At 32.4% G+C, this 11,123-nt stretch overlaps 2 protein-coding genes across 6 annotated transcripts; one reads left to right on the forward strand and one right to left on the reverse strand.

Annotated features, from left to right (window-relative positions):
• The first annotated feature begins 324 nt into the window (after positions 1–324).
• On the forward strand, positions 325–2,718 carry Pex5 (peroxisomal biogenesis factor 5). Of its 4 annotated transcripts, none has more exons than XM_088183743.1 (2): positions 325–578; positions 912–2,718. In XM_088183743.1, exon 2 carries the CDS (start codon positions 925–927, stop codon positions 2,572–2,574), a length of 1,650 nt encoding a protein of 549 aa, XP_088039869.1. In that variant the 5' UTR covers positions 325–578; positions 912–924; the 3' UTR covers positions 2,575–2,718. The 4 variants fall into 4 exon arrangements, with proteins under 4 accessions (XP_088039869.1, XP_088039870.1, XP_088039871.1 ...); XM_088183744.1 differs by having other exon boundaries at positions 325–557; XM_088183745.1 differs by having other exon boundaries at positions 325–485.
• On the reverse strand, positions 2,707–7,928 carry LOC148236678 (uncharacterized). 2 transcript variants are annotated; one of them, XM_088183746.1, is made up of 6 exons: positions 7,875–7,928; positions 7,633–7,786; positions 7,481–7,567; positions 7,258–7,415; positions 4,292–4,355; positions 2,707–4,223 (listed from the first exon to the last, which is right to left on the reverse strand). In XM_088183746.1, the coding sequence occupies exons 2-6, from the start codon at positions 7,751–7,753 to the stop codon at positions 3,295–3,297; spliced, it is 1,359 nt and encodes a 452-aa protein (XP_088039872.1). In that variant the 5' UTR covers positions 7,754–7,786; positions 7,875–7,928; the 3' UTR covers positions 2,707–3,294. The 2 variants fall into 2 exon arrangements, with proteins under 2 accessions (XP_088039872.1, XP_088039873.1); XM_088183747.1 differs by having other exon boundaries at positions 7,633–7,914.
• Positions 7,929–11,123: the final 3,195 nt, after the last annotated feature.

Below are 11,123 nucleotides of genomic sequence, written 5' to 3' on the forward strand. Positions count from 1 at the left end.
AGCGTAGCGCGGATATACTTAATATGTACCCGTAAGTGTATTTTATTATATATTTCTAATTCACATTAGGGGTAACGCTTCTTCTTTGTAGTTTAACTCTGATTATATTTTTGTAGCACTTTAAATTTTCATGGGAACATTCAAATGAATACCATATCACAAAAAATGGCATTGTTGCATTATTAGTTGTAACGTAAAGGGGAAAATATACTCATTCAACAAAAAAAATAATTACGCTTCTTTTCGTGGGTAAAATAGGAGCGCGTTTACAATATTGCGTCACACGAATAAAATTTCCAATGCAAATAAAAGCTGGCAAACAGTAGTACGAGAGGCGACCTTTGCATTTGACGTACGTCAACGCGTGTCTAAATGACAAGTACAGCTTCGTTTATCGACTGTGTCCTAAGGTATGTCTAGAAAGTCGCACAACATTGGCTTCTTATTGATTTTATTTCATCGTGTTAAAAGTTTATCGCTATCGCGTACGTATTACATGACGTCGCTTTAATCGACTGTTCACTGTATCGTTCGGACCAGCTGATAATCGTTAAAATGTCATTACATAAAAACAAAGAGTAATAATTGGGATATTCTTAATTTATATTTAGATAGCTCATAGCAACAACGCGCGTAGGTTGACGCGATTTTTTGATACGCAATAGCGAGAATTTAATATTCTAAGGCCAATTTTTTTGTTTTAAGAAATAAAAATTTCAAGATGGCCGATCCGTATATTTTATTGAGTTTTACTTACTGTATCTTTGTTTCATATCTTTTGTATTCCGAGTCTTGTATTACCGACAATTTACTCTAATAAATTATAATTACGTTTTGATATGATTGTCATTGTTTTGGTTGGTGATTTCATATATGAAGTAGAATGTGATAGCAAATCTTATTTTTTTCAGGTAGTTGGGTAGAATGTCTTTTCAACATCTCGTCGGCGGAGAATGCGGAGGCAATAACAGCTTAGTCCAATTTTCTAATATACTGACGAGAGACGCGTCTCTAAATGCCGGACCTTCCGCAACTCAAGCGAACCAATTCGTCAACGAATACCTCACTCAAAATGCCCCACCGCCGCAGACCTTTCAGATGAACACGCTGTTGTGTAGTTTGAGAGAGCTAGAAGGCAACTCGACTCCCAACAACAATCAAAGCGGACAATGGACGCAAGAATTCAGAAACGGGCAATCGGCTATGCAACCTGCGGGGATGCATCAATGGAATCCGGGAAATTATCGGATCCCGTCGCTCGGACGCCCATGCCAGATCCGGACGCCCATGCAGAACAATCTAGCAATGAATCATAATTATATGCAAAGACCGTACGTTCCGCTGCAATATTTAGACGACAGCGTCGATAGCGCCGACCTGATGCAAGACTCAGTTAAAGATGATATTAGAGAAAAAGCCAAAGAATTGACCGATACAGTGTCCGATGACAAATTAGCTTATAGCGAATTCGTGAATTTTATGAAGAAAGTAGGCACCGGGGAAGCTTCTTTGGGCGTATCGGGTAACGAGGAAGAATCAATGGAAAGTAGTAGCATGATCAATAGCGAAAAGTTCGACGAGTGGACTAAGCTGAAGAAAGATTTAGAAAATCCATGGTTTTCTACTATAAATACGAGCATCAGTCCTTATCCGAATTATACTTTCTCCGAGCAAAATAACATGTTGGAGAATCCCAACGCTTTAGAAATCGGCAAACAAAAGTTGAAACTTGGAGACGTACCCGGAGCAGTGCTATGCTTCGAAGCGTCGGTCAAACAAGACCCGTCGCTCATTGAAGGTTGGCTTTTGTTAGGAACGACTCAAGCTGAAAACGAACAGGATCCTCAAGCCATACCCGCGTTGATGAAATGCATCGAGCTAGATCCGACTTGCCTAACAGCATACATGGCTTTGGGATCGTCTTACACCAACGAGAATTATCCGTATCTGGCTTATAAGGCGTTTAACGATTGGTTAAAGGCGAACGGAAGATATTCAGACTTAGTTCCTTTAGACGTAGACATATCTAGCATGAACAACAGTCAATTGCAAGAACATATTCAATCGCTTTTCATAAGGGCAGCTCAAATGAATCCTATCATGGTCGATCCGGATATTCAATGCGCGTTGGGCGTACTTTTTAACATATCTCAAGAATACAGTAAAGCGGTCGATTGTTTCAAATTGGCGCTCATGATGAGAGGCGACGATTCGAGATTGTGGAATAAATTAGGAGCCACGCTAGCGAACGGAGAGAGATCCGAAGAAGCCGTGGATGCTTATTATCAAGCGTTGGCTCTGGAGCCGGGATTTATTCGGGTGCGATATAACATCGGCATAACTTGCATGAACTTGGGAGCGTATAAAGAAGCGGCCGAACACTTTTTAACGGCTCTGAATCAACAAGCTAAAGCTCAGGGAATGACTCCGAATACGTCTCAAGAAAATGTCAGTTCGTCCGCTATTTGGTCAACGCTCAGAATGGTGTGTGCATTTATGGGCAAGCACGACATCACTCCGTTGATAGATAACAGAGATTTGAACCAACTCAACAAGCATTTCGGAACAGAGTAACAGTTTCTACGCACAAAGAGTACAACTATTTTGTAAGACATTATATGTATGTTAAATATATTCCAATATAATATATCTATATATCGGCAGGGAGTAATTTAAAGTTTTTGTATATAATAAAATATAAATAAATATTTAAAAAAATTGTTGTTTATTATATTAATAAAAAACTGAGTTGCATAAATTGTGACTTTTTACATTCATTTACTTAAAATTTAAGGTGTTTATAACCATTTGTGGTATTGAGTCCAGCTCATAATTTTTAATGAAAAAAAAAAACATCTCACTGCTTAGTTTAATAAAATATTGCTCCATAACATCATTCCGTAACAAATACAAATAACGAATCTACTTTTGGAATATCCAGTATTTTTAGATCTGATCAAAAATTACCTGAAATTATCAATTTTTTGAGGCTAGCGTAGCAATAACCTTGGACTCTATTGAGCATATATTATTTTTTGCTAAACCATACAGACCTTTGATCGGTGTCAGATAAATATGATAACACACTTCTATCCTATGTATTTTGATCAGTGGATGTATACATCCACTGATCAAAATAAATAAAAATGAGTTAAACCTGTGCTGTAGCTCAGATTTTGCTCATCAAGTTACTTCTCTGCTCAAATTTAGTTTATAAATAAATTTTAAAAAGGAACAACCTATGCAGACCTAACGCTTACAGGTAAAAAACGATAATAAATATGTAGAGGCAAGTTAAGAATCGTACAGTCTCTCCAGTTGTTTTTGTACATTTTTTGAAGTGACTGATCTACATCTAGCATTTGGTGTTTCAAACCTGTCGTCATATCCCTGACCTCTAGGCGTCTTCAAGATTTTCATGTTTGATTTCATCGATTCATACATGACTCTAGATTTTTTCAACTTTGATTCGGGCGAATTCTTTTGCAGAGTCGTTTCGTCTTTACACTTTCCTAAATTTGCAAATGCTATGCGTCGTAAATCTCTTGTATTTTCATCGCTAGTATCCTCGGTTTGCTGATCCGATACGGTAACATCGTCCAACTGCTTTTCTCCCAACACTACTCTATCTTTCGAAGACATACCGTTAGACTCGAATGCTACGTTCAACAATTCCTTATTATTTTCTATCAGCTCAAGTGACAATTTCATAATTTGAGAGATAATTTTGAAATTATTCTGTGTTAGATCTCGTATCTTGCTCTGGTCTGTCCGACAATGCGGCAGCTCCGAAGATTTATAATTCTCCAACATTCTCTGATGCGAAGCAATGAGTCTTAATGATTTTTTTGAAATAAAATTTTTCATATCAGAAGCTTCGTCGCTGTTCTCCTTGTCAGAAGAGCTCGAACACGAAGATACGTTCATATTAGATTCTATGTCGATCGACTTCAACGGTGATCTCTTTTTAGTGCAGGGCGGTCGTGTTGGACTTTGTATGGAATTTGCATATTTAGGATCTTTTATTCTTTGATCATTAGATGGTGTAGTTTTTTTCGATGCCGATTTAATAGGAGTCGTCTTTCTCTGTGCGGATTTTGGCGTTGTTCTTAAAGATAGTTGTGAAAAAGTTTGTACATTCCGTTGTATAGTTCTCGGTTGTCCTAATTTAGGGTAATATAAACATCTCGATGATGAATTTTCATTTATCGTTGCCATAGTACCTAAAAAATAATATACCTCAATAATAATAAAAATATACAATATTTATTATGATACATTAACAACATACCTCTGGTCTTTGATACTTCATTTTTAATAATGCAGTTCTCAGCATTAACAATGTCTACATTTTTCTGAAAAATAAAATATGCAAGGAATGATAAATTGAGGCATGAAGATTTTCATTTTAAACCTATGGTTGCCGAGTAAATATAGAAGCATTAAAAAATCAAAAATATATTATTTTCTCCTACATCCTGTTAGAAACGGATTAATTCTTTAAAGATGGTGACGGAAATAAAGTATCAAAAATAGGTATATCAAATTTCGACAACCAAAGGTTTAATTAAATTAAATAAAAATGATATCGGAGATAAATCATTAAAATTATTTAAAATATAGGGTAATGAGGAAAAGTCAAATAGGAAAAGTTAGCCAATGGAAAATATAAACAAAAAGGGCAGTGGATATCATAAAAAAAATAGTATGATAAACAAATTCAAAGATAATCGTATAAAAATATGGAAATCTAAAGGAATTTATAAGTTAACAAAATCGATATTTAGGGTTAATATACATATATTGATTTAATAAAAGATTACTATAAGATTGATTATAATAAAATTAAGTTGAGAATTTTGATGATTAGCAAATATAGAAGAAATCTATAAAACGTATTACATTTAAAAACTAAAAACAATGCGTTACAACCGGGTAAACACAATCAACAACTACTAAGTAAGTAGAGAACCATTAGACTGAAATAAAAGTTTCTTGTTCTAACCCAGGGACGTTATTGGAGGAGAGGGGGGGCATTTGTTCCCCCTTGAATTTGTCCAGAAAAATGCATATCGTTCAATGAAAAATTGCATTCCCCCTAAAGCAGTCTTATATAGCGTATGCGGCAGTCCCTCCTAAATTATTCCCCCCTATAGCGTACTTTTTGTTACTGTTTGTCCCTTGACTTCGCTAGATGTATTTTGTGACAGGCGAAATGGCGCCGCGCTATAACATTCCAAGGATATTCATCACAATACAGTAAGAAAATATATATTTTTATATAGCTATGGAAAAAATGATGGTCAAGCAAATCAATGTACACTTTTTCTTAATACATTATGTATACGCTTTTCAGGGGGTTTCAACCATTCTAATTTTTTATAATAAAACTATTTAATTATGTAATACATATCTATTACAAATCTAAAAAAGTATTAATGAATCATAAAATATATTTAGATAAATGATACGAGACACTTTATATCCAACATTCAAATTTTAGTGCATTTAAAATAATTCGTAATCTTTCTAAATTTAGTTAATTTTTTATTTCAAAAAATAAATGCAAAGCCCATGTAAATATAATAATTTATTCAATACGATTGTTCCACAGAGTGATATTAAAAAAAACAATTAGAAAAATGTCAAGCACCATATTATAAAATTCGAGATGAAATGTAAACAGAAGACAATAAAGCAAATTATCCTGTTATTAATGAAAGTGGTGATGAAATTAAGGTATTAAAAAAGTCTCACTGGAACGTGTTATTAGATGACACTGACAGTAATTAAATGCATAATTAAACAATTTAAAATGTTTAACTTTTTTCATTTCTGCCATTATTGTTTGTTTTTAATAAAATTAATAGGTTTTTATTAATATCCTAAAATAAAACATACTGCAGAAAAAGTTTAATAATTCATATTTAATTTTTATTATTTATTCATTGTAGGTTTTCGCATTTTAAAAATATAATTAAAAAAACTGACTCTCCTGGCACTCGCAAAATCAAAGATATTCTTCGCGCACGTGTCGCAATAAAAACATAGGGCACATGCTCTTGTTTACAAACTAAATACAAGGTCATTTAATACATAAAAATGGGAAAAAGTTTGATTTGCTGATTTCGTTAAATTCACAAAATATAGTTGAAAGAATCTAAGCTCAAATTTTGTATGGGTGCCTAGTCCCCCTTATAGCGAAGTCCCAATCTCTACGCTATAGGGGGGTCGACTGTACTTAGCTACTGAATCTTAATGAAATTTAAATATTAAAAACGACCGCTGACTGCCCACTTATACCCCCCCCCCACACACCCTCCCCATTTTATTTTTGAACAGGGACATCATTTACCTTTTTGAAGAAGCCAAAATGACGTCCCTGTTCAAACCCAAACCTAATCTAATCAAATCAACCATTATACCATTATTATAATCGTTCAGAGATAATAAACAAGTAGCAAAAAAAATCAATGCATTTCGACGACTAATCCTTAAAACCACAATTTTTTTCTTATATTTTATTTAGAGAATTTAAATAAGCAATTTAAAAAATACTTTGTACCATAAAACTAACGGTTTATGCATTACAATAATAATAAATGAACAATAAACAAATGCATAGATTGAGCAACATTTTATTTGTAGTGTGCATTAACATACATAAACTGCAAAATACTAAAAACATATCTCTAACAATTTATCATCCACGGACAAACAAGCCGATTACTTTAACTCTTATACTGATATACTGAAAATTGTATTTAAAGTCATTGAAAAAGCAACTTTCAATGTTAATATTATTATTGCCCATTCAAATTGTATTCTATTTTATTATAATAAACTGAAATTAAATACTTTTTCAAAATATACAAAACTATTTTATAAATTTTATAAGATCATTTGATAATATTTTGTTTTTTGTTATAACAGCCCAATTTCACACATCATGCGGCGAAAAAACGATCCGTCCGTCAAGTGTTAAGGCAATGCGTGCACATGCGCCCAATTGTTTCAATACGACGGTGGCTGATATAAAACCGACTTCTACCTACCAAAATTAATTAATTAAAAATTGAACACAAGGCATTAATTCTAAGGTTCTTAATTGGAATCAATATTGTTTATATTATATAATATAAAGCTGTAAAGCAGAGAAATGAGCAGTTTTGGAGAGTGAATAATAATAAATAATATGTCTATAATAAATAAAATTAAGATTGAAGTACTGTAGAATAATATATGTATTATATATACCTGCATAGCACTCGAAAAATCTATAGCCCGTTTGATTGCACAGTGCGACATTCTTTTCTTATCGATGGCTATTTTTTTAGACGTAGACATGTTCTGAGATAAGCCAGTAGGCTTTTTATTTGAAAACTTATTTACGGACATACTGTTCCTGTAATTATCTGAAATAAAGTGAATTTGATAAGAACAGTAGACATTTCTTATTAGATTAATTAGATTTGCTTACAGTTTTTCTTCTGCGTTGAAAACGTTCGCGATTGAAGGAGCTCCGCCATACGTTTTGCTTTTGGCCGCGGCTGGGAAGGATCACAATCTGAAAAATATTAATAAGTTACTTTAAAAAGAACAGTCAACAGAAGTTTCATTAGATTTACTGACAGTTTTTCTTCTGTGTAGAAAATATTAGCGATTGATTGAGCTCAGCGATGCGTTTCGCTCTTGGCCGCGGCTCAGAAGGAGCGCCATCTGGAACTTTGAAGTCATAGAATGTGTTCTCCATCTCTGTTGTTGTTTTAGATCGGGTGCTGGAGTTCTTGCATGATAAAATATTCAAATTAAAAGTCTCATAAATATGACAATGACAACTTATACTCAGTGTCTGTTTACATGAGAAGACTTACGTATTACGACAGTTAGAGCGCGCTAACCGTCATTTCGAACAATCGCTTGGACATAGAACATATTATTTTGGCCATATATAAAAAAAATATTTTTATTTTATAACAATTTAATTTACTTTTTATTTGTATTCTGTGTTATTTATCATATAATATAAGGGACAAATAAAATAGTGATAATTTTCTTCTTGAGGAAAATTTATTTTTGTAGTTTAATAGAAAAATATCTTAACATATTTACGTTTTATTAATCGCTCATGGCTTCTGAAAAATAATTAGAAACAATAAAAACTATTCACAACAATTAAAATCTAAGCACAATATTCCCATAGAGAACTGAGAATGATATAACATAATTTTTTAATTATTTTTATAATCGTCCTAAAATATCAATCTTGGGCGTTTATTCTTACGTTTATTGTGCCATATAGCAGTGCTTCCCAAATGAGGGCCGAGAAAATATTCAGTAGAAAGTACAAATATTAATTTATGAATATTTTCCCACATTAAATATTTAGGGAATGTATATATTTCAGTCTGTTAAATAATAACACATTATTATATGAAGTAGGATAATGTAAGTGCATGCGCAGGAATATTGCGTATTATAAATGTGTATTATAATTTTTAACTAGAAAAAAAAAATTTTAGGGGCCGGGAATTAATTCTTTTAGATTTAGGGGGGCCATGACATGAAAGTAATTGGGAAGCATTGACATATAGTGATAATCAATGGCGGCTAGTGAAAATAGAAACAGGTGAGGCCAAGAGCAAAAAAAAATGTCGAACTAAAGATAATATGTATTATACATATATTGACAAATCATAATAAGTTTTTAACAAAGACAGATACTGAAAAAACAAAAATACAAACAAGAGTAAAATAATAAATAAAGTATAAATCCAGAAAAAATATAAAATACAGGTAAAGACAAAATTAATAATAATAAATAAATACTTCAATTCTTTAGTCGCTATGAGATTTTTCTGAGAAATGCTACAATTTATAATTTAATTAAAGAAATTTTATTATTTTTAAACTCGCTGCCTTTTATGCAATAATAGAAATTGAATATAATATATAAATACATAAAAAAATGTTTTAACTACTCTGGGATAGATTTAAACTCATTATTTATTCATTACAATTGACTTTATCTGTCCTGTTATTACAAATTTACTTCATTACTTGCATATATACTATATTTTTAGTATCATGTCTTCACCTATTGCAATATCACGTGATCTGTCGCTAGCACATCGCTGTTTAGCGTAACTTTCAACTTTAAAATATCATAGTTGAAAAAAAATGACACATCGATAGACAGACATGTGTATTTTTTGTTTTATAGTATAGATTCTGCTCTTCTTTGTTTTATATGAATAAATTTTGGATTTCTTGTGAATAATGCTTATGAAAAGATAGTACGGTTAGAGCATTCAACCGATCTTGAGCAATTGAATTTCCTAAAAGTGTTTTTATACGTTTTAGAGTGCTACAAAGTTTGGCATCAGCTGTGAATACAGTTGTCATTAAAATAATTTAAATTAATTTTAGCACTTCGGAAAAGGTACCAATTTATTGTCTTGTTTAAATTGTAATCTTGTTGAATTTGAATGCACATACAATTCGTTTTATGAAACAATTATTTTATATATTTATTATCGCTGCCATATTCTCCACCACCGCTCGGAGAATATACTGTCGCTGCCACACCAATCAGAACTCTGAGGATCGTCCACTGACATTATACCTCCGCCAGCTTCTCCACCACCACTCGGAGAAAACATCTCGCCATTTATTGTCTGTCGCAACATATGAAAATATAATGTAATAAAACTAGATTCCACCAACCGTTTCACTGGCTACGAAGTCACACCCCCTAGGGCAGGGGTCGGCAACCTTTTGAGACGGAAGAGCCAAAAGTTACAATTTACAAAATTTCCCAGTTTTTAAAGAGCCACTAACATTTTTATTTCAATATTATGGTATTTGATTAGGATTAGGTGTATAAATTTGATTTAAAATAATAGCTTTAAATATGAAATAATAATTATTCATATAACACCATTCATATGCACCAATAACTAAACAAACAGAACAGTGTTGCCTCATTTCCAAAATGTTAGCTGTCCGCATACTCTCTACTCCACCTATTCCCACTATTCTCTGTTGAATGTTTTTAACATGTTTAAAGTTTTTTTTGCAGTATAATCTTTTTTATGAGTTTTGAAAATAAAAGAATTATTCATATTTGCGCATGGAGCTGGAGAGCCGCATCTTGACGTCAAAAGAGCAGGTTGCCGACCCCTGCCCTAGGGTTCTCAAACCTTAAAATCTAAATTATTTTGAATAATTTATTTCAATTACTGGAAGGGCCCGGCCTTTAAAAATAAACTGCTCCTGGATATTACTATGGACTTCTGATTGAAAGTATTCGTCAAAGTATATTCAAACCAAATTTTGGTCAATAGGAGGGCGCAAAAACAATTATCACTTATCAGAAGTCAAAAATTCATGGCAAAAGCAATAAAATCGTGTTGGCTCCGTCGCAGTGGGTACGCTTTATTGCTTTTGACATTCATTTTTCAGCTCTCCTATTGGTCAAAATTCGGTTTATATATGCTTCATTTGATTATAACTTATTGTAAGTCGTAATATGAACGCTAGATAACCGAGCGTTTCCACTGCAACGGCACGGTTTTATTGCTTTTGACATGGATTCTAAACAGGGACGCTCTTTTGAATTTGGCCAGAAAAATGCACGTCATTTAATGAAATACTATGAATTTTAATAAATTGTAACTATTAAAAAAACGACCACCGGCCAGCCCTTGATATTTTTTTATATCATACATTTATGCACGAAATTTCATTCCAAATGATCTCCTTGTTTAGCATTCATCACTTTAAATCCATTTAATAATGAAATTTTGCATATAAACATATGAAAAATAAATAAAAATGACAATAAACTAGCAAAAATATATATAAAGAATAAATACAATTCTATGTATACGCACATTTCTAAATACAAAACAGTAGTTATATACTGCTTCTCTATATTTTTCGCACTAACTGTAGATCTTTTTTGCACATAATCAAAGAAACTATACTTTTTCTCTATAAATGTATATATTTTATATATTAGTGCACAAACTTTTATTTATAAATAGCCTTTATGAAACAAGAGACCATCAGTCAAAATGTTGTTTGTTCAAAGAATTAGTTCACCATTCGTTTAAAATAAT

The sequence above is a fragment of the Plectrocnemia conspersa genome, unplaced genomic scaffold (assembly GCF_051122295.1).
Source record: "Plectrocnemia conspersa isolate PC_06_02 unplaced genomic scaffold, ASM5112229v1 ptg000003l, whole genome shotgun sequence".
NCBI lineage: Eukaryota > Metazoa > Arthropoda > Insecta > Trichoptera > Polycentropodidae > Plectrocnemia > Plectrocnemia conspersa.